The sequence below is a fragment of the Numida meleagris genome, chromosome 12, assembly GCF_002078875.1.
Source record: "Numida meleagris isolate 19003 breed g44 Domestic line chromosome 12, NumMel1.0, whole genome shotgun sequence".
In the NCBI taxonomy this organism is placed as follows: domain Eukaryota; kingdom Metazoa; phylum Chordata; class Aves; order Galliformes; family Numididae; genus Numida; species Numida meleagris.
This window is the reverse complement of record NC_034420.1, coordinates 11,160,064-11,188,016: the sequence shown is the minus strand read 5'-3', so window position 1 is coordinate 11,188,016 and position 27,953 is coordinate 11,160,064. Positions and strand designations below refer to the sequence as shown.

The following is a 27,953-nucleotide window of genomic DNA, read 5'->3' as shown; positions in this document are numbered from 1 at the left end:
TCAGGCTTTTCTTGGCTTTCCTTTTCTGAGTAGGACCTGCTGCAGTTCTGTGCCTATCTGGGCATTTTCATCCAACTTCTTTGCTGATGTCTGGTGTTTTCAGAGGGCACTCTCAGGTTCAGACCTGGGCCCTTAGTACTAATCTGTGGTTCGCTGCCACGTTTGCCGTGTGGTTGGGACATGGAAGTAGATGGTGGCAGCTCGGAGCAGCTCTGCTTTGCTCTTCTGGGGTCACAGGGGTCAGGCTCCGCTTGCTGCAGTTCTGCCTTCCCTCAATTGCTCCTGAGTGTGGAAGTCACAGCTGACAGCGAAGTTATTTTAAAAGCATGACTCTCTCCTGTCCTTTGTCATAAAATGTTGCTATTCAGGGTACTTTATGTGCTGATGTAATTATATCAAAGTGTATAAATTTGATGGGAGGAACAGCGTCCCTAAATTTTTATTTCTCTGATGGGGATGTGGGAAAGGCTTGACAGTGCGATTGTAATGATCATGCACGTTTAATAAAAGCGGTTGTACGCGAAGTGACAACTGAATATTAAAATCACATTATTAAATATGGATCCGCACACGGCTGCTAACTGTGCTTTTGATCAATTCGTATAAATGTGCTACCTCACTCAATTGTATTAAATTTAAGTTAATTTAACAATTAATCTTCACTTAATTAAAACTATAATTTTAGCAACCTCACGCTTAGTGTTTGCTGTAGTCTCTTTAAAGCAGCCAAATGCTCATAACTTTTTCTGCTTGTTTTTGAGTCATCTTTTCCTCTCTGTGGTGTGAATTGTTTTTTTTTCCAGATTAGTAGGATAGAATAATTTACAACGTGAAATATAAAGATGTTACCCCACGTAGGGGAACTAATGCATGACATAGTGTAGCATCCTGCCATAGGGACACGTGTACCTGGATCACTTTCCCAGTATCAGCAGTGCTCTCTTCAATGGGAGTTGATAGCATCTAATGCCCGTGTAGCTCTGAGCACTGATTTTTCACCTCTTCTTTAAAGCTTTATGTAAGTTAATTAGATACCATTACAAAATACTTGGCAGGTACAAGTGATAGTGCTTACTGCTTTTTGAGAGGATGTGTTTAAGATAAGCACCCTTTTAGGCAGAAAGCTGGAGGAATTACTGAAGGTGCGTGCAGCCGGCTGATCTGGCTGGGAATGCACTGTGCCAAGTTACAAGCTGGGCACTATCCTTCATCACACTTCCTGTAGTTTATTATTGGTGTGAGCTGTGTGGCAAACAAGCACCTTCGTACTGCTTGGAGAATACGTGCACAGCTACAGAGATGAAGAAAGCTTTATTAACTTCACCTCTGTAGTTCTTCAGTTGAGTTGGCTTTTGACATGGCTACTGGAAAGCCATTGGCTTCTTCTTAACTGCGTGTTCCTTTTTCTGAAGCACTGTTGAGAGCACTGAGGGTGCAGGATGCTTTCTTTTCTGAGAAACCTAGGCTGAAACTCTATGGGAGGAATTTAGCAAACATTAAAGAAACAGCCATTTAAATTACGGAGAAAAGGCAATAAATCACTGAGCTTGGTATTCGTTCTGAACTTCATCTCGTTTAGAGACTTTTCCTGTGTTGGCAGAATTAAAATATTAATTTGGTTTTCAATGGATCTCTTTCAGCTTCACTTTATGTCTCTGCCTGAGGTTTTTATAGATGTTGTCACAAGGAAAAAAAAATGTGTATTACTAAGGGCAGGTTTTTAATTATCTGATTTCCTTTTCCATTTAAACTTCCTGACTGAGTTTCATCTAATGATAATATCTGCAATATATTTGATTGTTGGATGTAAATCAGTCATCTGGAGATATCTGCATCATCTGTCACACGTGTTGGGGAATGGAGTTCAGGAATGAATATCTACTGTCACTCATTTTCAGTTTTTCCACCTGGCTGTGGTAGAGCTCAGGCAAGCAAAGCCTCCTTCGGTGCTGTACAGCTGCTGCAGGGTGGTCATGGAGCTGGACTGGGGAAGGAGAGTGGCTCCTTCTGCCTTGTGCAGCCATGGGCAGGCCCTTTCTTTGTGGAAATTGGGCATCTCTCCAGCCAGCACCAGTTCTAGTCTTCCAGTAATCACGTTATTTCTTAAACGTTTATTGGGATGTGGTTTGCTATAGAAGTCAGGTTCATCTCCGCGGCAGACAAATGCAATGTCTCTTCAAAGGAGTTGCACCTGCATCATGCAACAGAAATGACCGCAAAGTGACAATTAATTGTCTTCAAAGCTTGTTTGTGCTGTTTTAATAGCCCACAAGGCCTTTATCTCAGTGTGTATCGAGAAGGAAATACTGCCACTTGCGTGTGATCTATCAGTTGTTGGTGATCTTGCAGCTGCTGCAGCTGGGGTGAGAGGCAGACACAGCCCATGGCAGTGGAAAGGGAGAGGGGGAGAGATGACATATAGAACAATGAAACTAATTGTAGCATAATATAATACAGATTCATAGAATTGTTTGAGTTGGGAAGGACCCTTAAAGGTCATCTAGTCCAACTCCCCTGCAGTGAACAGGGATATACTGAATAACAATATACTGGCCATAAAGATTGTAACTGCTACCAAATGGCTCCTTTTGAGGGCCATGAGCAGCGTGGGTGCACTCCTAGAGTCTGAAATAAAAACTTGGCTTCCAGAGCCCTGACACCAATCTCACCTGTAATGTGAGCTGCCTAATTAGGCTTCCTCCATGGGAGCACTTACTCTCCACTTATGTAATGAACTTTCTGTAAGTAAAACTGTCATCCAATAATTGTGATGCATGATGGGCATGTTTAGATAACCCTCCCATTATTTTAGGAAGTGCAGTACTTGAAAGAAAACTTATCCCAAGGTGTCCCTTAAACTTTTCTTTTGTATTACCCTCTGGATTACTCTCCTATCTCCTTCCTTTGATATGTTAATTCAGTCATTTTCCCTATCAGGGCTCATTGCTCTTGCTTTTTTTTTCTTCTTTTTTTAAAGTAATTTAATTTTTTGGAGAATTAATGCTTATCAGTCCTGTTTTACTATTTGAGAATTTCTGTGAGCGTTTTTCTTCTAACAGGAAACCCACATACTTTCCTGAGTGATTTTTTGTTTTGTTTACTAGTGCATTGCTACTGTTCTTCACTTAATTCTGCCTTATTATTCTTTGTTCTTCTGAAAACTTTTTTTACTGTCTTTAAGCTAGAGTTGTTTGTGTCCTCAAATGCTCTAGCATAATTAAAAAAACATGTATATCAGAACTCCTTCCCAGTGGGTTTTATCAGAATCTCTTCTGGATATATTCTTGCTAACTGTGGCTAATTGTGGTTCAAGCTTCAAATTCACCCCCAGTTCATGAAGACTTTACTCCTGAGGGAACCAAACGTATGTTGGAATCAAAGTGTGGTCATGAACTAAACATGGTGTTAGGTCTCCAGGAGCATCACCTGTGAGATTGCACCACTTGTATAGCGCATGGGGCAGAACTTATTTTTCATCATCTGTGTAGCAAATAATAATTCATTTACAACTCATTGTGTGAGCATTTTAAGCGACAGCTTTAATTATCTACCATTGTTTCTTAAGTTAGATGTCCAGCTGTGCCGCCCACACACAGCCTGGAACTTGGTGATTCTGCAGGGCTGGGGCTGCCCTGTAATCAGTGGTAAAATTCTATACTTTATCACTTTCTTACTCAGCATAAAACTGATGAAACTGTTTTGTCATAGCAGTACCGATCTATCCATCAGCGTGGAGTCATCTCCCTTTGTTTTCTATCAGCCTGTTGTCACGGTGTTGATGGGGTTGGTCTTCCTCTGTGCGATACTGATGGATTTAACAATGTTTTTATCTTAAGTGTACTGCGTTTTTGCCTCTGGTCACTTGAACAGCAATTAACAGTATCAAGATATAATGAGGTACTGTACGTAGGTTGTAAGAGAAAGTTCATTTCCTCTTATGTGTATAGCAAATATCAAATTAAAACAAAACCTTTTGGGTTTATGGGTTTTTGGTGGGCTTTTTTCATCCTTGTGCTTTGTGCTGGTGTGAGTGAATCTTGGTGTCCAGGTGTTCTCACACTGATGGAGCTGGGTGTCTGTGATCCATTAGCACTGAAATTCTCTGCCAAATATATGTTTGTGTGAATGGCTCCAAACCAGAAGCCAGAGTTGGACAAATGCTAAACTTTGGAGCGCATCTTTTTAGTGGGATGGAGTTGGATCCATGAACCAGCGATAGCCAAAGAGAAATTTGCATCAGGAGGTGAATTTCTAGTCTTGTCTCTGCGTGTTTTTCTCTGACTCCTCCATGAGCCACATTGCACACTGTGCGGTTGCTCTGACAGGCAAGACAGAGGTTTTGTAATTAGGAGCCTCCCATCATATGGTGTCCCCGCTGTGTTTCATCCTGAGCTGTCTTCCTGGGGCTGAGGAGAAGCTCTGCTTTTACCATGCTTTGCACAGCATTAAACTGTGTAGAAAAGGCTAAATGTTGTAGGCCAGATGCTGCCTTCCCTTTGCCTTTTATCAGCCTAGAGAATAATTTCACTCCTGGGATGTCACTTGGCTCATGTAACTGGTGCATGACTTCAAGAGGCTCCTGCTCTTCGTCAGTCCTCCTGGTCTTCTGGCACAGTGAGAGCTGTTTGTAAAGCATTATTTTCATTGCAGGCTGACAACTGTGAGGCCAGTTTTCCTTCTACATTTTGGGGTTACTTTGGTTGGGTTTAATTCCAGCTGCAACGTGAAGGCAGACATAAGGAGTAGTGTTTTTCTTTTGAAGACATCCTTAAAATGTGAATGACAATGAGATCTTTCGTCATCACGTTCTTGACTGAAGCTAAACACTTTAGATATTTTTACAATAAAACTGAAGCTTTCTGCAGTATCCACAACACCAAGAGGCATTTTTTGAAGATGAGCTCCTCCTACCCATATTCCTGCTGTGTTTCTATTTGCAGATGCTCCTTACTCCTCTTTCCTCCTGCGAGGGAGGAATTTTTGGAGGCTGAAATAAAGAAGCAGCCCCTGAGGGGGCTTCGATACAGAGAGGTTACTACTCAGGCAATAATTTGGGTCAATTTAAATGGCATGTGGGTGTGGGTTTAAATAAATAGCTTTAACCTTTAGCTTACTGGTGGAACTGAAAATAGATACAGGGTTGGGCACATTGGAAGAACTGCTTGTGGAATGTGTACCATTGCTGCCAGCATTACGTTGAATAAATAGATCACACTTCAGGGCTGTCAAGCCAGCACCTTTGCCAGTAAGAGGATATAGGATTTTTTCTTTTTAACCAGCAGCCAAGTCTAAAAGAAGCTCTTACCCCTTTTTGGATGGCTTTGCATTTACAAGACTGTACTTTAGAATTTATTTCATGAACTGGACTTTGAATAATATTCTTAGATCTTCATGGTTGCATGATTTCCCAATTAAACCTTTTGACTCGATCCTAGCCAGTTATATCCCAAAGACAAGAATTAGAGCATGTGTTGATGGTTACTGGATATACTATTACCTTGTGGCTCAGGATGAGCTTTTGTGACTGTTTTTTTTTCCTGTTATTTGTGGCTCAGGAGCTAGAGACAAGCTTGTGAAATTATTTGTTTAGTTCATTGGCCAAAATGTGGTGTACATACTCTAGCTTAGTCGTTGTCCTCTCTAGGCTGAGCTGTAGCGCTGCTCTTGCCTAAATGTTGGGCGTGGAATAGGTATGTGTTCCTGTAGCTCGCGTCTTCATGAGGAGAGTAGAAAGGCTAACCAGCAGAAGTCTTGTGCTAGCATCCAGCCACATATCCAAAGAAGAAAATAAATGTGAGGCTCGTAATTATTTTAAGCTTCTAACAACTTGAAATTTTCATCCAGATTGTTGTAATAATTAGCTAGGTGGTAGCTACTCATATTGTTCTGCATAGAGCTGCTTTACGATTGGGATTTTTGGTTATTTGGTGGAAGGGGAAGAGAAGATAGTTTTCTTTTTTTCCTCAGAGGAGTGAAAAAATTGTTTGTTTTAACAGACCCAAACTACAGTGGTTCAGCTGTATCTCTCTGCAGCCTCAGTCCCCAGTCTCCCAGTTTTGGGACAGCCCTAGCAGAGCTCTGCGGTAGAGGGATAGCCTAGATTAAAAAAAAAAAAATTAAAAAAATTTTTTTAAATAAGACCTTGTGAAGGCAATGATGATTTCTTGGAGGAGAGCAAGGTTATTTTCATCCACTGATTTACTCCTCTGGTGTAAATGTAGGCGTGATAAAATATGCAGATAATATTTCATAGTAACAATCTTCTGATAGATAATAATGGCAAAGAAAAATAGAGTCGTAAGCTTGTTGTGAGCTACGGTTTCACTACCATTTCCTTCTGCAGATTGTTACTACTGGCTGTACCTGCTGAGAAGCAGATGCATAGCTACAAAGCATGCCAAGGACAAATGAATTTTCACTTCTTATGCTTGCAGTGATCATTATCCCATGTCAAACAGGTCAAAGACTTATGTTCTGTAAAATGTGCATCACTCTCCACCCTGTGTAACTGCATCATACTATGACAGCATGAAATTCTGTGGGAAGATGTTTTGGCATACATTTCTATAATAAAATACCTTAAATTTGCTTATGCAAAACAGATTGGGAGTGATTCACTAGTGTGTGAGCAGATCTTTGCAAGGGAACTCCTGAAAGGGCAGCAGATTAATCATGAGCTTGTGATTTCATATGTTGTGGGCCTGGGAGGAGCTGCTGATTTGCAGTGCTCGGGGACAAATTGCAACAAGGTGCCACCGAGGGCAGTAGCTCAAGAGCTGATGTTTGTCTTCACTGCAGTGAGACCATGCAACGTGCAATGGTAAGAATTAAAAGGGAGATGCATGAGAGGGGCAGCAAAATTTATGCCTTTTCAGGTTGTCTGCCAACTTTCTGATTTATCAAGATCAGGAAGAAAATAACCCAGGTGCTTCAGTTGTTCCATAACTGTTTGCAAGGCTTCCTCAAACAGTCCCCTGAAGCATCTGCTTTTCCACTGTCTGATTCAGGTTTCTGGTCCAAACTGAGCACTCATCTAATCTTTTATGGCAGATTCCAGTTTCTAAATATCATATAGAATAATCCGTAAGTACGTGGTGATATCCCCTGCAAGGTGTTTATCTTCTGTGCCCTGGTCATTCTTGAGACTGCTCTTGGAGGCCTCCACACTACTTATCGGTGGAGGAGTCAAGAATCCATACAAGTAACAAATGCTGGCCGTAGTGAGCACTGCAGGCCAGATGACATGATATCTTCATCAGCAAATATGTAATAAAATGTGGTTAAGGCCAGTGTTTCTTTGCCCCATTAAAAGGAATATTAAATATGTCCCTAGGTGCATAGGTACACATGCCCGTGTTTCCATGCTAAACACTCCATTTATGGACAGGTGGAGGGCAGTTTATACGATCTATAAAATGGGCAGGTATGAATTTCCAGTTACCTGTGGAGAATATATGCGTGTAGCTGTCGTGAGTTAGCACAAATATCTGAAAGCTGAATGTTGCAGTGTGTGCTTGGGAGGAGTGGTGCACCCTGCAGATCCAAAGGCCAAATCACTTGATGAGCAGAAATCAGCAGCAGACTTGTCCTCTGACACGGAGTGCACGGGTTCACCCCTTTGGTCGCTGCAGGGTGGGAAGGGTTTGCTGGGGGAGGGAGATGTTGGTTATTCGTGTAACAATTTGTATTAAGTAGGCACTTTCTTGCTCGCTCCTTTTGATCTTTCTAGACACCCTAATTATGGATACAGCCTTAACAAGGATGATAAAGGATTCAGGGGTTATAAACTGTGGGGAGAGGTTAAGAAAGTTATGTTTATATTCATTAGAATGGAAGAGATTAAGAGGGATTGTGACCAAGGTGTGCAAAATCCAGAAGGTATTGAAGAAAAAGTGATGCCCTCAGAATATTCAAGGGAAAAACTGTGAGGAGGGGAAGTGGAGGACAGGTGGCAATTTGGTTGAAATTGGTTTGGAGAAGTTTTTACAAGAGTATTTCTTCCAGCTGATCTGTGGGCGACTGGGAGAGAGCTTGGGAGACAGATGTGCTGTGGGCCAGAAGTATGGAATATGTCACGTAGCTTGTCTTTGAATTGTCAGGGCAGAAGGCAATGAATTAAAAAAGCTTTTTTGCTTGTTTGGATTGCAAGTTCTACGTTGGAGCAGTGCATAGAGGAGAGGCATATTGTAGCTCACAGGTAGTTTCTGCATCCAGAGTTGTAGCCAGGCCCTCTGTGAAGTCTGTAAATCTCATCCTAATGTCAGCCTGTTACTAAATAAAAAAAGTCAAAAGAAACTGGCAGAATGTAATGAAATGAAAAACTGAGGGAGCTTTTCGCTAATGTGAAATTGTGCAAAGCTGGCAAGCAAAAGGTGTATGGCTGAGAAGAATACCAGTTGTGTTATTCACGTAGGCCAAAATTGGAACAACTGGGAGACAAAGTCAGTGGCAGCTACAAAGGGTTATGCAGTGGCTTACAAAAGCACTGGAAATAAGAGGAAAGCAAAAGTCAGTAAGAAAGGAAAACAAATAATGGAGTAGACAGAGAAGACAGAAATACCAGATGCTATTATTTTGCACTGCTCTTTGCGGGAAGGTTAATAATTGTGTCAGAGCCGTAACAGTGTTCCCTGTAACAAGGGGTTATGAGCAAAGGCAAGAACAAGATAAGGAGTATTTAGATAAGCATGATATATTTGGGTCAGCATGGCCTTCTGAAATGTACCCACGGAATTATTTACGATGACTCTCAGAAGCTCACGGGGAACAGTGAAATTGTCAGAAGTCTCGAGGAAGGCAAACATAGTAGCTGTCATTGTGGAGGGCAGTACAAAGGGAACAGAGCCTTATAAATACCTAAAAAGGTGCAGAATAAGTTACTGAACTCGCAGGTACCTGTGAGCAGTGAGTAATATCCAACATGCTTTATTAAGACAAAACCATTGTAATTCCCTTCTGTGGATGGGTGACTAAACTAAAACAGAGGAAAGCAGAAGCATCTTCAGGTAGGTGTCCGATACACTCTTAAGCTCTGTATTCTCATAAGAGAGAAAGCTGAGCTCAAACTTTTTGATTAGTGAATCAGTAGATGCTTTTAGCAGAGGAGCACATTGCTAAGTTGGAAGGAATTCACTGGCCAGTGTTGTGTACTGGCTAACAGTACTGACTTGAACGAAATCCTTAAGAGCAGATATGTCCTTGAAACGGGGAGGGGACTATGCATTAAGATACTGTTAAATATCTATTTTCATAAATGCTTTCCTTTAATGAAAGTTGCTATGTACAGCAGTATACTCTTTGCTCTCTCTCTCCGCCATCCCTTTCCCCAGTGTATTTACTATGAAAGAGTTTTGCCTTGAGCTACAGCCTGTACTGCAGTAGAGTATCACGTACAGAGAACTTACCTAACATCACACAAAAATGTAATAGCCGGGCGGAGGATGGGAATCTACAAGTAAGCCTTAGAAAAGTTGTCTTAAAGATAATTCTTTTTAAGCATCCCTTAGACTTTTGCACAAAGATTGCAGACTAGGCATTTCAGCATCTTATATGTGCACAGGATTTATGCACTGTAATAAATGTATCCATAGGGTGCTGCATTGTTGTAATGATGGTGAATTATGGTAAAATTAGGAGAATTAATAATGACCTAGATGGAGTAATTTAGCATTGTGATAACTAAACTCCAACCTAATACTCAGCGTATTCACAGAACTATGTACAAAGAACATTGAATTTGAGTGTCTAAGGGGAATCTTACATAGAAAACAAAGCAAAACCCTAATCATAAACAAATGCCATAGCATAATTAAGAGGATTAAATGCCTTGAAACTGATGTCTAAGGCGTTTTGGTTGATTGTTGCTAAAAATACCACATGCTTGAAAATTATCTTCTGTTTGCCACCTTCTCTTCTGCTAGTTGTATGTCATGGAGCATTATCCTTGTTTACCAGGACTGCCTCTTACCAGGTCTTTATCTGCGAGGTCTCTTGCTTCGTGCCAGACTTGATCTGAATTTTGCAGTCTGATGCGTTGGCACTGTTCAGTGCCAAACCATTAATACCTTAATAGTGATGGAGAGGCCAGGTTCAGCAAACCCAGGCTAAAAGCAAAACGGAAAAGCACAAGACTTACGGAGTTTGCTAAATTTAGTTGTCTCCTCAGGCTTTTAAACAGAAGGCTTGGGTTTTAGTTTGAAATAACTTTTTTTTTTCTAGAATGTATGGCTTACATTACAGGTTGTTTTTTTTAAGGGCGTTTTCAAAAATAATTAAATTCAAAGAAACATTGCACAATACACGAGTTCTAAATTGACTTTAACTCAGTAGCTTTCTGAATAATTAGTATTCCCAAGACCTTGGATTTTGGTCTATTGGTCTATAAATGTATGTTCCTTAAATAATAAGTTTCTATAGAATCATAGAGTATCTCGAGTTGGATCGGACCCACAGGGATCACTGAGTCCAACTGCTGCCTCCACACAGGACCACTCAAATCCAAATCCTATGTCTGAGAGCGTTGTCTAAATGCTCCTTGAACTCTGGCAGTCCTGGGGAACCTGTTCCATGCCCACCACCCTCTGGTGAAGAACCCGTTCGTAATACTCAGCCTGAGCCTCCCTTGTCATGGATCCGTCCTTTGGGTCCCATCGTTGGGCACGGATTAAAATAAAATCAACAGATAAATATATTACCTGTAAATATTATTTATTTTTGTATATACATTTCCTATTCTGCTCTACTTAGTGGTAGTTGCATTATCCCATTTTCCGTGGTGGTGTGGGTTTTTTTGTTCTTTTTTTAGGAGGAAGAAGCTGTAGATGTAATTTAGATAAGTCAAACATTTGAGGAGAAGCTTTATGATAGTGGAGCCATTGAATCTCTCTAAATGTCTCTACAATGATCGCTTATCCATCCATTCAGGCCCACAGAGAAGTGAGTTGCACTAACCAAGCTCCTAGACAGATAATAAAGCAAAGCAGGAGATGTGGTTGCTTCCAAGATGGTTTAATATGTGTGAGCTTGTAGCCGTGAGCCAAATAGGAAGTAGTACAAACTGCACCGCTAATTGAGATCCCCAAAAAGTTAATGGGGAGTCTTGCACTGATGATAGCAGCCTTTTGATCAGGCCTTGGGGTGCAAAGTAAATGCTCTTGCAAAAGGATAAAGGAAAAACAGCGCAAACGAGACCTGTGTGCAGGCGCTGAGGGCAGCACAGCCATCACCTGTGTCATGTTGGGTTTGTAGGTGCTGGGCTGACAGCAGCAACCTGTCACATAGCTCTGGGTTTGTGTGTATGTATTGAATAGCTCTAGGTTCGATCTGACTTAGCAGTCTCACATGAAGTATTATCACTTTGTAGTTTTTTTGTAGCATTGAAATAAATTGTCAAGAATGTTTCTAGCATCACATGTTGGATTTTGGTGTTAATAAGGTTGGATTGTGGTGTTAACAAGTTCTTCTTTATTTTGCCAATTCGTACCAGTTCACTGCAGGAGCTGTCTTGTACCCTACAATGAGTTCTGATTCTCTCATGTTTAGAAACAAATGTCTCTGGGTTGGCACTTTTATTCAGCTTACCTTATGCACTCTGCAGACCGCTTGTTGGTAGCCCCACTCGAAGAGGACTTTCACAAACGCCTGAGCAGAAATGAAGATCGCAGCGTTTCTGTCTTGTGTTGGTGGCCGTGCCGCAACAGCTTTTAGCAATCCGATTGCCTCCTGGGAATGTAGCATATTCAGGAACATAAGAAGAAAGGAAAGGGATCTACTTTATGCCGGGGTGGAGGAAGATTGCCGAATGAAATTAAAATTTCCATCTAGACAGTAATAAAAATCAGCTCTTCATCACACATTAAGGCAACACTAAGTTGTTCTGTAAGCATTAGTTACCTAATTGTATTATTTAGAGGATGCATGCACAAATGAATATATTAATCATGTTGTATGTAGAAATGAAGCTTAAATTTAAGTGAAGATGGGGATGCTTCACTATCGCTTCCAAAGAGCCCTGCTCTTCTTGCTGTGGGATGGGCTATTTGAGCTACTGTTTCCTTTCTTGGTTGATTTAACCCAATGCAGTCCTACATTCAAGTAGAAGTAAGCAAGTGTTTAAACGACCGGGAGAGATGCAATCTCCATAAATTATTACAGAGCAGTGGAAGTCTATCACGTTGCATATAGGATTTTGAGCGCAGAACAGTAGAAGAGCTTGCGCCATGTCAGAACTGGCATTTTAATCAAGGAAAAAATAATTTAAAATTGGTAAGTGTAACAGAGTATAAACGAATGCATATCAATACAATCCATTAAATGCACAGAACCTGCTGAGAGATATGGCAGTATCATTCCTCTATAAATCAGTTCATAAACTCGTTTTTAATTTTTTGGCAGACTTATGAAGCCAATTAGCTTAGTAATAAATATTCAGCTTTAATGGGCAAGTAAATAATTAATGTTATTGCCTTTGTAAATTTAGCTTTTCAGTTATAAATTAACATAATTAAAAGAGTAATGTTTCAGCACGCATTTTAGCAGCCAAATCTAAATCAAGCAATTAAACTGTAGGTTTTTCACATCAAATGAGTTGAGTTTATAAGGATACAAACTGTAGATGTAAATTTGTTTTTCATGGACAGATTCATTACAAAAATGTGAAGAATACGCAGTAGATGTAATCAAGTATATTATTTGAAGAACCATTAATATATACGTAAACTACTTTTGGTTGTCCTTCCACAGTGAAGTAGGAGGAGGAAGGCTTACTTCCATCAGTCTCTGACACGGGGGTAATTGTGATGATTGCTGGGGAGCTGTTACTGCTGAGTAACAGTTGTCATGCCTCTTTGTTGAATTGATTGCAAATACACAAGGTATGGATCGGAAAAGATGAAAACTGCTCTATATTAATTAACTGCCACAGCTCCAGGCCGACTGACACCAGATGAGAGCTTGATCCTGCTTTCTTCCCCCACCTCTGCTTCTTCTTGCTTTGGGCTTTCTGTGGTGTGCTCATGCCGTCTTCCTATGCCATTCTTCAGTCTTAGTGAGCAATCAAAACTGCTCTGGGGAAGAACAGACATGTTAATAGGAGCATGCAACTATTTGTAGTTTGGATGCTAATCAGAGCTGCTGAAGTTCATTGCTTTCAATAGCTGCTATGGAAGAGTGGAGCGTGTGCATGACTGCAACTTCTGCTTGGTGCAGAAAGTCACAGCAAGGTTTCTGGAGCTGCTTTAGAGAGGTGCTTAAGGCATGTCTGAAACCACCACAATGTATGAAATTGGTCCTGTCTCTGGTTTTTCTGTTTCTTTTAATATGAAATTGCATGATGTTTCTGTAAACAACGTCACTTCATGACTTGTAAAATGCTGATGACAGGAAGCATCCAGAAGTGCCTCTAAAACATATGTATGCATGGACACATGTATGCATCCATGAAGGAAAAATAAAGTTTGAAAATTTGTCTCGAGTCAAATAAGACCCGAAAACCTGCACTGAAGAGACAGAGCTGTAGACTTTTCTAATCTTGCAGGCTTCACAGATTATAATATATCATGGTCTGAGCAGTCTATTTATAGCTCTTCAAAAATGTCCCTAAGAGCAGTGTTTTGCAAACTGCCAAAGCTTTGCAGATTTGTAATGAGAAGCGTTTCTTGATGCGCAGGCATGCCCACATCCAAACTTGTTCGCTGACATTTCTAAAAGCTGTGATTTCAAGTCATTTTTTGTCCTGTAACCAAGAGGGCACATTTATCACTGGCAAAAGCCCACTGAAGCCAGTGAAGTTACACCAGAGATAAATTCAGGTCAATGAACTTTGTTAGTGTTGTTCAAACCGTTTGCATTGCTATGCAGATATAGCTGAAGGCTTTTTTGCAGTGTCCAATTGTTGAAGTAGACTGGAAAAAAAATTCCCCTTCAGATGAATTTGTGCTAATTGACTTATACATGTGGTACTGCATTGTGATGGTATTATTTTAGGTTTTTTTTTAACTTTAGCAAAGCACACTAAACTCTCTTGCATGATATTCATTTTCAAAGAGATGTTAAATGAATGCAGTCACCTGCTGGTGTGATGAACTCTGGGTGCAAGAGAGTTTGGGAATCCAGCTACTAGATGGCACAGTTATCTTGTAAGCACAATTAACAGCACATGTAAATGTGGATCTGTAGGAGACAGTCAATGATAAGGCAGATTTCTGTTTCAGATGCTGCACTGTGCTGAGTAGTTCTCATCTGTACTTTGTAATTATATTTTGTCCACGTCTCAATGTAGGTGGGGTTCAGGTGCATTGTATGCTTGCTGTATAGGCAGTGGCTAAATGATTCTTCTCATCTCACGTGAAGCTCTGCCTGGGCTCTGTGACGCATTTCTGACTGGGATCTAATAATCAACCCCTTCACACGGAGTCAGCAGCCTTTAGCTGTGTCTGAAGAGAATTCGGTGTGTTTTGTAACAAGGTTATTCTAGACTCCTCTGCATTTGATAGTCTACTTTTAGCTGCTTTGGTTTTCAGCACAAATCAAAAGATTGCTTTAAGACTACTGAGAGCCTAATGAGATTGAAGGCAGTTCAGATGCTTGCGGCTCGTGGTGGCTCAGCAGTGCAGTCTGCTGGATTCTGTACTTCTGCTCCATTCATTTGGATTTACAGCACGGCAAGGAAACCAGCTTTTACCAACTGAAACAGTGTGACGCTGCCTTATTTTATGGGGGAACGAGAGTATTTTTGTTAGTTTGGAGACTTTTTGGAAAAATGCATCTAACCTGTCTCCAAGATCAGACAGCAGGAGGGGTTTACGTGGGTGTACTCTGAAGATATTTCTGATATGGAATCTGAGGCAAGGATGCCTTCTGTAACAGTAGTGGAGTGCTCAGCATTTTGCACTCGTTACTGAAGCTTTTCTGTAGCTCAATGTGTAGGGCTAAATCAACTGGTTGAGAAAGCACTGATTGGAGAAGTGCATGTGCTTAAAGATGGAAGAAGGTAGTTAGTGGGTCCAAATGTATTTGAGCATGTGCTGTACTCCAAAAGGTCCAGTTCTGGGACTTACAAGCATTTCTGTTCCTTCACAGTCCTTTTAAACTCACACCGATCTTCTCCAAACTTGGCACTTCGTTAGAGACCCTGCAGCCCCAGGTCTGCTCTGGCCTCTCCTTGCCTCCCCAGACACCCACATGGTCCCATTCCGCTGCTCTGGCACACCTCTGTACGCCTCCTCCGCATCCTCCGCTGTCCTTGTACCACTCACTGAAATTAAAGCATTTAAGGCTCTAGAGATTTATCAGACTTTTTTGCTGGCTTCCAGCTGAAATTGAGTTTATTTTTCTTCAAATATATGACCCACAATGGAAAAGCCGCATTTCAGGAGATAGCTTGGTGTTTTTCAGGTGTCAGTGAATTTGATATACTTTCCAGGAGAACATCTCAGATCCATGCAGTAAATAAGGCTGCCTTTGTGTGTCATTTATGAACTTGGTTGACTCTTACTTTTCCCTTGTAGCAGTGTAAAACTACAGCAGTGTTGTGACCTCCAGAGCAAGAGTACATTGTATACAGCTAATTTATCAAACAAAACTTTTGAGAGTTTGAGAACTTTTTTGAAAGTGATAGTTTTTACTAACTAAACGTGGCTCAGTGCTTCAAAGCAGAACCGAGTTGGAGACTCTCTCAGCAAATGCATCAGAGTTTGATGTTACGTGTGGATTTTAAAATCGAAACATGGAGAAGAATAATCTGAATTTATAATGGAAAACCCTGCTCAGATTCCGGGCTGACAACTGACTGACAGCTGTGTGTCCTCCAGCTGCCACAGAATCCAATAGATTTGTATTTTCTCAAACATTTGGCATACAGGCTTATCCCAATATGTTCCACAGAGATAAACAATAAAGTTACAGTTAAATAAATAACTTCAGAGATAAGCAACTTCAGCAAAGGACGAAAGGTTTGCTTAGCAATGACATTTAACAGTAGATGGAGATATACATTTACTTATTCACTTTCCAAGAAAAAAAAAAGTATGAAAAATAGCAGTAATACAAAGCAGAAGTCTCTGGAGAGTGACAGATTAGGACAGCAAGAACAGTTTTTTATGAGCAGTCTTAATGCAGACTAGTAATAAATCTCACTGATTTCAGTGAGAGCAGAATGAGGACAGTGCCAGAACCACTGGGAAACTTCATCTGCAGTATTCAGGAGAGTCCGGGGGTGGGGAGCGGAAGCAGGTCTGAAGGAGATGCAGAGAGGTCAGTCCCAAGTTTTGAGTGGCAAAATACGGATACACTGAGTTTGAATTAGATAAAAGTGGTCAAGCTAATACCTTTGATACAGAGGGAGAGAAGTACAGCATGTTTATAAAAAGCTTATGCTATAATGCCCTGATCCTGTAATATGATTCACTTCTGTGCTATCAGCTGCCGTAAAGAGATCCAAGGGTATTTGAGTCGTCTAGTAATGAGCAGCATTCCTTGTGCTGGCGTGTAACTGAATTACAGAATATGGAAAATAGTTCCAAATATATTCCAGAAGAGTCTCAGTGTGCTAACTTGGTTCATGTAGAAGTTTATCTCGGAGTGGATCCAAAAATAATGTCTTTCCCTGGTTAATAGAAGTAGGTTTACATTGAGGCATGTATTGACAAATGTTGTTTCCTGGGGCAGCTGGGGATCTTGCAGTCCATCCCACCTCTGCAGCCTGGTGACTCCTGGGGGGAGAGAGAGAGAGGGGTGTGTGTGTGTGTCTGTCTGTCCTTCTGGAGGCCTTTCCAGCTGCTGCATGCAGCCTTCTTTGGTTCAGGGTAAAAGGGGATAAGGGAAAAGAAAGACACTGGCTTCACCTTGCTATTGAGTTACAGACTCTCTTATATATACTTTATTTGGATATGAAGACTTTTACAGACAGGAAAAATGTTAATGTTGATTGAAATAGTGCAGTTGGGCTGGAGAAACATGCTTCACATTTGCTAGGAATAGATACATGGTTTCTTTTTGCTGTGACAGAGCTGCATACACCATGAAAGTAAGGCTCTGTTTAATTGTGACTAAGCTGAGTGATATATATGATTGTTTTCTAGTTACACTCCCATTTTAGGCTTGAGTGAGAGGAAATCCAGTTAGATATCGTTATTTCAGCAAAGGTTGTATCACACAGCTGCCTCCAAGAGAAACCTGTCAGCTCCTGTTGGAAAAACTGGGTTTATTTCATTATGTGATTACTTTGAAGGTCTGGCCAGTTAAGTGCACTCAGTTTGGTATTCATTTTTGCCCAAATCCAGGAAATGAGTTAAGCATTGCTTCCCCCCACTCCCCCAGGAACATACTTCCAGCCCTCTGCGATCATTTGACAAGGACATGTGCATGGCCTGAACTCCATCACCACTTTCTGTTGCTCTGACAGAGGAAACGGTCTCAGAAAAGATCTGCAGTACAAGTGCAGGTGGGAACATCTGCGAACGTTTCTTGCATTGGTAGCCCAGGAGATTCTAGGTTATACTGTAATCACACTGTAGCAGTCGTAATAATAATAATAATAAAAAAACAACCAACCTTAATTATGTAATGTGGCATTAATAGTTAAACAGTAACCTGTAACTTAATGCTCTTGAGCCTGAGAAGCAGCCTTTGTTTGCGTGTTTTTCCTCAAGACTCACATTTTATTTTAAATTGAAATATTTCTGCTGCTTTTCTGGGATTAATTTTCAGAAATTATTTACTCTTATTCAGCAGTAGCAAAACTTGTGCAATATCTCAGTATTTTACACCCTCAAAAAGTATTAATTTTACTTTTGTATCGCATAATAAATGCTGTTATGATGATATTAATGGCAGATGTGGTTACCACCATTTCATTTCTTTTTTCCTGGATACCTTTAGTTTGCGCTTGGATGGCAAAAAGCAATGCTAACATTCAGCAGCATCACAGCATTCCATTATATTTCAGTCAATATATTCTCCATTTTGTTACTGCCTGCATTGAGTTCATTTCTTGAGGGCGTCCACCACACCACCAACCTCCACCAATTATCCAAATCATTGGCATTATCACCTGAATTGCAGCTCTGCTATTTCACTATTAGTTTAGTTGGCAGGGAAGGAAAAAAAAAAAAAAAACAGCCTCAAAGCAGCCAAATGCTAGGATTGCTGGTGACTTCTGCTTTATTTATGTTTTCTAGTAAGCCATTATGAATGACAAAGTATGTCTAGGATGTGATCGTGGGCAGCGCTGCAAGTGTTATAGTTGGAAAGGTGCCATAGTAGTATTGCTACCAATTTTTTACCATTAGCCTTCTGGAAAGAGGGATTCAAAGCCTCATTTCATTCTGTTCTTCACCATTGTCACCTCTACACTAAATTAATGTAAGATCTTTACCAGAGATGGAGCTGACAAGATGAATTGTTGATCCTACAGCTTCCTTGATGCGACAGAAGCAGAGAAACAAATCCGGTAAAACACAGAAGCCAATTTCCATTACGATACGAGCTGTGAGGAGTCATGAGGCTCCTCTGAGATAGCCCAATACCTTTGCTTTCCACTGAAGTTAGCGAGTGTGTTGGGATTGATTAAGCCATGCTGTCCTGAAGCTCTTTAGAAAACAGTGAGTTTGATAGTGAAGATTGGGTGAAATGCAGCAGCTGTTGCTTATTCGGCTGTATAGGGGCTAATGTCCAAGGCTGTAATTAGAAGATATGTCTGCTAATGAATTGGTGTTATTTCCTGCTGTGTTCAGAGTCTGCTCTGGGATCTTTTCCTTGCCCTTATGGAAGAGGCTGACCTTGTTAAATGTTTAGCAATAAACGTGTGTTATTCCCTGCCTGTTTCACAACCTTTTTTTCTGCTTCTACCAGTAGAGCTCCCCTGTATTAGTCTTGTGTGTTTGCCCATGTGCAGCCCTAGGGAAAGGGGAATTAGGAGACTGCATGCACACGTGTTGTGTATGTGTCAGTGTTGTATGAGTTCGCATGGGTGTGCACACATGGAGCTTTGATTTCCTAATGTCCACAGCAAGAATAAAACCAAAAGAACTTTAAGAAAGGAGATACGGTTTCAGTTATTTTTAAGTCATAGGGCTCCTTAAATATTTAATCTTTTCCAGGCCCAACTAATGTCCTTAATTGCAGTTAGGTTGTAATTAATTTTTGAAGAGACAAACGGTTATTTGAATATCTATTGTACTGTAAAATATACTTACAAATATGTTGTTCAGCTTCTAGATACTTCTTTTAGCTTTATAAAAAGTTGCATATTCTCACTAATATGTGTAGTCACAAGGCCCATACCTTGAGCTATATGACACCCAAAGACAAGGATGACTGTACTGGGTCAGGTAAAGGTCTGGCTGGCTCCTATCCTCGCCCTGACAGTGACAAATAGCTGGTGCCTACACAAGAGTGTAAGAACTGGACAAAGGGTATAGCAAGGCTGCCTTTGGGATAAGTCTCCCAACCTTCATTGATTTGTGGTCTGAGAACATCTCAAGATAGAAGTGGTGTCTTCAAATTGAATACTTGATCTGATTCGTTACATCTAAAGGATATAGTTATTTTGTATAATTCATGCTTTCTATCAGCAAAGGACTGAGGCTTCTCTAAGGGAAATACTCTTTTTACTGGAAAACTGTCTTGTCTGTCTTTCTGATTAATGAGAACATCTATATTCCTGCTCTTGTGACTTGAAGACTGATTTAATACATTTAACTATGTTAATTTAGGAATGTGCTTGAATATTATATAGTCACTGCATTTTATTGAGACCAAAGTTGTTTTTCTCCTTCATCGCCACAGCTCCTATTACTTCCCACCCTCCAGCATCACTGCACATCTGTATTGCCCCACAGTTCCAGTCTGATTTGGGCAACTGCTTGGCTGGAATCTGCAGCAGCATTTTCCAGCTTAGTGCTGCTGTGCTCTCTTCTCTTAATGGTAGTGGTTAGATGTGATGGAAGCTTTTTTTTTTTTTTTTGGTCTCTGCCAGGAGCTGAAAGTGCACTCTCCTGCCTTCAGCCTGCACTGTAATTTATGGTCCGCCCAGCGGTGCAGGAATTCAGACAGCACAGAAGCTCCAAGGGCATGCATAGCAGCGTGTTAAGACAATGTGCCAAGTTCTTACCAAAGAGATTTGCTTCAGATGAGCATTGGCAAGCTGTACTAAACAGGAGCTTTCAAAAATGCATCTCTTCCAACCTGAGACCAGGCTCCAGTACTCAGTTTGCAATGATAGTCTACTCCTGTTGTTCCTTCTGCTTTTCAACCCAGATGATTCTATAGTTAACGTACAAAAATGTAGAACTGATTTTCTTCATGACTTTTGTGTTGGGTTTTTAGGAAGAAAAATGAAAAAGTTATTGAAACTGTGGTCCCTGAAGATAGAAATCCCTTTGAAGTGGTGGAGTTGGGCCTTGCTGCTACGTACAGGTCTGCTGCTGCAGCATCACTCTATTCTGCAGGCCTCAGTTATTTAGCACTCATTCCAGTTGGCAATCTGATTTTTCATATGCCATTTGCAACCTTTATAGCTAGCCTGGAAGAGGACAGAAGCTGTGAAGGTTCATGTTTTTCCTTTGAGTCTGAGTTCTAGAGGTGCAGAAGGTCTGTAGTGTGTGAAGAAATGAAGGACAAAATGGAGTAAATAGATTTGGTTGTTCTGATCTGTGACCGTGATTGCTCTATGGACTTGTGGTTATGGACATTCCAGAGGGATTAGGGGTGACTAACGTGATGACAGCAATGAACGTACAGATGTTTGAACTTCTAAGATTGCTGGATGCTGTTGCAAGCTGGTTGTGATCAGTGATGGGAAGCCAGAAAATGTGGGAATGTGGGGATACAGAGCTCCCACCCTCCCAGAAATCCTTAGGATGTTTTTCTGTCTCTGACAGTTGAATTCAGGAACATGTTGAGTGTTGGGCTGACAGTCACTGCTTCCCATTAACTATAAGACCTAATGTAATTGCCCATTTAGAAGCTTTGAATTTCCTAAATGAGAGCTGTTTTTAACAGCACAAAGTATTAAGACTGATGCTGTGTCATTGCTTTTAATATAAAAGTTCTGTTATTCTGTGAAAATGCCATAATGAATTAAAACATTCCCTATGGAGAAATGTATTACTTACTTTCTTAGTACATCAGACTAGGATGAAATGCAGCCAAGCCAGCATTTGTTTCATGGTGCAGTGGCACTATTAAAGTTTTGTAAGGCAAGAATAGCTTTGCACCATAGTTCTTGTATTCAAAGATTGCCCTCCGAAGGTGCCATGTGTGATGGATTGTCACAGACTCTGTTCTGCCTTGACATTTTATTCCTATCAGATGTTGTCTTATGCTCTGCTCTGAATCTGCCAAACAACTGACCCCAGAATTTAATGCCACACCTTCTTCTCTTTCCTGTTTCTGAACAGCATCTTTTGTAGCTGAGACTCTGACGTACTGGAGGACACTGCATCTGCCTCAGTGACAAGGAGAGGGGTGAGCTGGACCCTCTGGGGAGCTGAGAAAGAAATTGCGTTTGGTGGTCACCTGAGGAACTTACCTTCACACCCATGTTGCTCTGAAATGAGTTGAGTCCAACATTTATGTTTGGTAAGGTATGTCATTTTCTCACAGCTTTTGTCTTTATACTGTTTTCTGAGTATCTCTGTATGATAAAAATAGCAAGTTAGTAGTCTTTATGTTTATTGCTATATATGTGCCATATATTTACGTTTACTGCCTCAGTAAATAATCTTTGCTCTCTCTGAATTTGGAGAGTGACCATCAAGACTGAAGTGTTGCTAAAGTTTTGGGCTTGAGGGTGTGCGTGTTGATATCAAGTGCTTTATGACCAAAATGCTCGCTGATGCTTGTGTTCTGTTGGTGGTGATGTATGCTTATTGATAGACATCCGCATTTTGAAAGTCACGCTTGTTCTGTTTCACTTACCTCTGTAGTTCAGAGGGTCAGGGAGGAAAAGAAACAAGCACTGCTGAAGTAGTCAATTTGTAATACAGTCCCGTGCATTCTTTTGTGCTTGGTATATTTTCACTGCTTGCCGAGGACAGTAATAATACCCCTTTCTTGCATAATCTTGCTTACTCTCTTTGTTGTGAGGCTTTTGTAGTTTTTGTATGTATGGAAGCTTTTATATCACACAAGAACATTTATTTTGTTATGCTGTAAACGTAGCAAGGAAGTGTGCAACTCATCTTTTAATGAGAAATTGGGGCCAGAACTTGAGGAACATATTGTAGATAAGTCTTGTGTTGTAGAAGCATTTTATGTTATGTAGCCTCTGATACTACAGTTTCTTTTACGTAGGCCAAGTTATTTTGTTGGGAGCAAAATATGCTTGCAAAGAACAAAACTTCTTGAAGTATTGGTTCCCACATCCTAATAGAGTGGTATCAGATGATGCTATTGTTTTTTATTTAACACATAGGTATTGACTTCTCTTTCATGACTGAACCAGCAGTAGTTTCTTGAGAAAAATATATCAGCAATATCACACCCATGTTTGGTGTTAGTGGGGAAAAAAAAAAAAAATTAAGACTTACTTAAAAGTCTCTAAGAAAACATCAGGCATCTAGGACAGTGTGCATTCATTCTTTTGCTTTTGATAGCGTTGCACTAGAAGCTGCCTCTGGAAATTGCAGGCTCTAACACTCATGCTTCAGCACAGCCCTGTAGGTAGCACTGCTCCTGCAGGTTAGTGCTCATTGAGGCCAGTTTTAGGGAAACTGGGCAAAGGGCTGTCATGATTTAAGCCAGTGGCAGTTGAAAACTTGTACATTGTCAGAAAAAAATGCAATTTTTATATACATTATATTGCATTTACTGGTATGTTGAATGTTGCAAGAAGAGCCGTTGGGAAGATTGGCAGGTCCCAGTCAGGAGACCAGACCTGTGGCTCTGTCTGTTGCCAGATGGGTGGTAGCTGGGTCTTCCTTCCATCCCACAGCCTCCATGAAATTGTGAGCATGAGATAAAGTGATAAAGCAGTGTCACACAGACTGACACCTGTGTCTGCTTTCCTCTAGCCTGGCGGTACTAGAGCACTGTATTGCTGCAGGCAGACACAGAATGTCACACTCACACCAGCTGGGATTCATCTTGCCTGAGTCAGCTGCCTGCATTTTAGGTACCTGAGCTTCACATATTTAGCTTAAGACAGGAATTTATTTCTAGGAGATTTGTGTTGAGCATCTTGCACACCTGCCTTAGAATGGCTTCTGCGGATACCTGCCTAGCTCCAGTGATTGTTTAAAAAAAAAAAAAAAAAAAAGTTGGTGGGAATAGCTTAAATTATGTGCTTAACTTTTAAATGTTGAGAGTCAAGAAATGTCTGTTCTAACTATTGGAGGTGAAAGCACAAATCTTCCTTGCGCTGTGTGTGTGTGCTGGTGAGTGCACAGGATGCCCCAGGACATGTGGGCTCTGTTAGTGATCTTGAAGGTCTTTTCCAACCTGGAAGATACAGTGATTTTGTGATTATTTAGATGCTGAGCTCCAGGCTGGACTTGGGTAATATTTTCACATTTTCTTTGTGACTGTCGGAGCTGAAATCTTGCTTCTTGTGTAAGGAAAGCTAACATGTTTATGAAGGTTTTTGATCTTTTAGGAACATCGCACCAAGTTTTAAAGAGGTGGCAACATTGCTGTTGTCTGTTTAGGTAGCCGAGACTGTTCTCTATCCTTTCTCTTCCTCCTGGGGGTTTGTGCAGCCTTACTGGAATAATTGACCTCCATCAACTTCATTTGTTCCCATCATAGCCTTGTAAGGCAGAAGTGCTGCTTGTTTGCGTTTTATGACTGGTGACTAAGGAACAGTCTGATTTGCATGCAATCACAAGTCACAGAATCATAGAACCGTTTCAGTTGGAAGAGACCCTTAAAGGTCATCTAGTCCAACTCCCTTGCAATGGACACAGGCACCTACAATGCAAAAGTTGCATTTGATACCCTCAGCTGGAGGTGTGGGGATAACCTTGGCTGTGCTGCTGAGGAGCCCTACGTGGCAAAGCAGAAGACTCGGTGTGGTCTGTTTGTCTGAGATTACTGCTTTGACCTGAGCCAGTTTCTTTCATGTGCTTAGTTGATTATGGTAGCACCCGATGACATCAGGGCCCACATTTGTTCTGTATCTCTGCTGGAAATGGCAACATATGCCCAAATAGTGTTAGCTGAATGCGTTCATCTTTGCAGCATAAGATGTTCACTCATGTGAGACAGGTTTATTCCCTTTTAACAGCACTTTACATATTTATGGTAATGGTATTCTTCTTGTGTAAGGAATTATTTTAAACTGATCTGTAGATAAACTGCAGAGTAGTATTTTTTTCTTAAATTGCTTATTTTTAGATTAGTCGAATCCGGTTAGTAAAATGCTCTGTTCTGCTGAAAAAGCACATTCAATAAATATGGAAGAGAAAAATTTTAAGTAGCAATTAAACATAGTTAATAAATTTTATCTTGCAAGTAAAATTGAAAAGAAAAGAAGAAAACCAACCTATGTTCATTTAATGTTTTATGGATATCGTAGCAATTAATTGTATTCATTACATGGACATAAATCCTCAGTGTAATCCAACTCTTTCAGATGAATTGCTTTGGAACTTTTCCATTTGCTTTGTTTAACTGTCATATTATTTCTTTTAAAAAAAGTTCTCTTAATGTCAACATCACTTTTTTTTTAGCCACTCCCAAATATTTTGTAGTTCATCTCAAGTTAGGAAATTGTGTTGTAGGACAGGGCAGATAGTATGGTGCAGGTAGCTGGTACATGCAAGCTCTTCATGACCTCTGGCAGTGCAGTGAGCCACTTTCCTTTTCTCACTCCCTATATTATGAAATCAGAAACAAACACTGGTTTTCATGTCCGTGAGTCTGGATGTCAAAATGAACCATAATGTGACTTCCCAGTGGTTTGATGAGGGGTGCAGGTCTACCAGCTGTGTCTGAAAATGTTAGTAAAATTCTCCTCCGGTATTTTTGAAGGAAATGTTAATTGGATTATCTGGGGATATCTGCTTGAATTCCTGAAGTTAAGTTTTGAATAAATGCTTTATTCTCAATTGAATGTTCAGCACCAAACAGGAATACAGAACTGCATGTGAGATCACATTTATGTATGGCTTTTTATTTCCATCAGTGACCACGCTTGAACTTGTTTGAGTAATTTTTTTTGCAAATATTCTCCAGTGTTTATTGGAACTATTTTGCCAGGGTGAGGAAATAAAATGGTTGTTAAGCTGGCATGTCTTGTTACAAGATCAGCAGGCTGGCTGTTAACGTATCAATCCCACTGATGCCACCACTTCTGCCACTCTGTTCGCTCTGCTCCTTCTGACAGGGCTTTTATTGAATCCATCAACCTGACACATATCAAAGCACAATTTCTGATAACAAATATCTTGGTGTAAAATGAATTAAAAGCTGATAGCAGCAGCAGAACTGAGTTGAGTTTCTGAAAGAAAATAAGAAACTCCAAAACTAACATGGAATTCTTAAGATATCAATCACAGAACAGTAATATAGTAGTAGTCTTTTACCTGTGCTCTTGAAATACTGAGAAGTCAAAGGATCTGCCCAAAGTCACACAAAAGGGCTTGTTCTGAGCTGTCAGCCTGCAGCTCTGCCTTCTGGTGATGAAGTAGTGGTTTATTTTCTTCTGGAGATCTTTCTCCTGTAAGGACCAAAGACCTCCTTGTAATTACTTTGCGCTCTGGTCTTCGAGAAATTTCAAGTTTGAGGAGTGGAAAATATTAACCAAAGTCTGAATGGGAGGGAAGTTTTGTTCTCTTCTGAAGCTGAAGAAGTTTGGAGCCCCTTCTCCACTACAGAGCTGCTTGGTGGCCTGCAGGCCGTGTCACAGGAGGAGGCAAACTGGAACGAACAAGGGCGGCTTTTTCTTTGGGCTGCAGATGTTTTGGAATTGCCTGGCTCAAAACTTTTTTCTGAGAACACACTTCTGTATCTGCTTGCAGCCTTCCCCTGTCTGCCTGTCTTCTCCCATTCTCTTTTCTATCCCTTTAATTTTTGCATCTCTTGGATGACAAGCAGCTTCAGGCAGGGCTGCCTTTGCACTGGTACTTTTTCTCAGCTCACTTACCTCTTATTTTTGGCTAGCCCACACTGTGATGCACATCTAATAATAATCATGCTTTTTGCACTGTGGTATATCTGCTCTTGGATGAGTATCCGCTGGCAGTTTGCAGCCTAGCAGAGAGGTAGAGGAGGGCGGCCAACAGTTGATGTGGAAAATTAATTATGAACTACCATCCTCCTGCCATGTGGTTAAGGCAGTTCTGCTTTCCAAGCTTTACATCCAGTAACGCAGAAATGAAATGAGGATACTGCATTTCCCTCCTCGAATAGGGAATTTTGCCAGAGCAAAGCTTGGTGGAGAATGTCACACAAGGGACTGATTGTTCAGGATGCTCCAGAGCCTTTACTGCTCTGCTTGAGGTGTGACATCACCCGGATTGTCATTTTTACCTTTTGTTGGACAAATGCTGGCTTAATTGCACATCATAGCTGATAAAGTCTGTGCTGTGGAAGTCGCTCATGTCCCACACGCAGTAAACAGGAAGCAACATTTTGTGTTTCTGTGTAGTGGTGACTTGGTTGTGTTCAGCTTCGGTTGAGCTACAGCTTGTTATATTTTCTGCATTTGAGAGTGACGGAAAATGTCCCATCAGTATGACATATTTATTTTATAACGAACCACAGAACTGGCCTGTGATGGAGAGAGGGGAAAGTTTGACAGGCCCCATGTAGCCCTGGGAATGTAATTACCTAAAAGGAGCAGTTCTGTCCCTGAACAACCTCTATCTGAAGGATCACAGAAATAATTGCTGGAAGCTTCAGCACGGTGTGTACTTTGGGAGCCATTCTGGTCTCATAATTGCATGCTGGGTCCTGCTAGTTTTAGTTGAGCACAGCAGAACCGACACAGCACAATTTATTGAAGTGCCAAAGATGCCCTTCCTTAGTTCTGCATGGTGCATGAAAGAGACTGAAAGAGTTAGACATTTGGAAAGCTCTGGCAACTTTTGAAAAAAGATCACAACAGTAACTGATATGAAGCGTTATGGAGCCACTTTGCTGTGTTAATTGTTTCTTTAGACCAGAAAAAATTTCTAGGTTGCCCACATTTTCAGCTAAGGTACCTGAAGTTTCCAATTTGCACTTGTCATCATCAAAAATGGTCACAGATTGTGACTAATTTGGTATTTAACTGAAGAGTGATGGCCTGAGAAATCCACTTGCCAAAAATGAGCCAAATTCTTGTCTGGTAGAAGTCAACTCCAACCTCCATGGTCTGGCTCCCAGTTTTCTCTGCCTGAGCTCTACCTCCTGATCAATGCAGACCTCTTTTTGCTGCTGTTGAACTGATTTTCTTTTTCTGCAGCCAAGTGATCTGTGTTCGGAAGCACAAACCTGTTGTACAAGTTCTTTAGATGTGCTGTAAATAATTATGAATATGTTTAATGAAGGGAAGCTGAAACATACTGAAAACATTTGGAAATGAGAGCAAACGTGTGCAGCCAAACGTTAGCTGTGAATGGAGAGTTCTTGTTGGCATCGTTTAATGGGAGATTTCCAGCTTGTATTTTCTGTGATGTATATATAGAAAACAGAAGAAATTTGCAAGGCAGGATAGCTGGTGGTGAATGGGAGGAAAAATGGCTGCCTTTCATCTCTGGGAGAAATGGAACAATGAAGTGAGCAGAGTGTTTGTCCCTGTGCTGCCAGCAGTCTCTGCCTCCCAGTTATTGGTAAGGGGCTGCAACGATCCCTGGGGAATTGTGTATGGAGCTGAGTATCAGCTTCAGTGCACTGGAAACTATGGTGGCAAAGTTGGAATATCACTGCCTGTTGGTCTCTGTGCCAGTGTGGCTCGCTGGCCTGAGACTGGAAGCTCACTGGGCTGCCTGCTATCTTGATATGTCCCAGTGACCTTAGTGGGAGCTGCCCTG

The 27,953-nt window shown here is 40.9% G+C and overlaps 1 protein-coding gene across 10 annotated transcripts in view; it reads left to right on the top strand.

Annotated features, from left to right (window-relative positions):
- Positions 1-27,953, top strand: part of SGCD (sarcoglycan delta) — a 410,388-nt gene that overhangs the window by 186,114 nt on the left and 196,321 nt on the right. For 8 of the 10 annotated variants that reach the window (XM_021410212.1, XM_021410218.1, XM_021410210.1 and 5 more), the window contains one exon: positions 21,399-21,584. Coding sequence is in view for 1 of the 10 variants with exons in the window: in XM_021410218.1 (XP_021265893.1) it covers positions 21,573-21,584 (12 nt within the window). In the remaining 9 variants the exon portion in view is untranslated. The remainder of the gene's footprint in view (positions 1-21,398; positions 21,585-27,953) is intronic. The other 2 variants (XM_021410219.1, XM_021410211.1) reach the window with 1 other exon arrangement.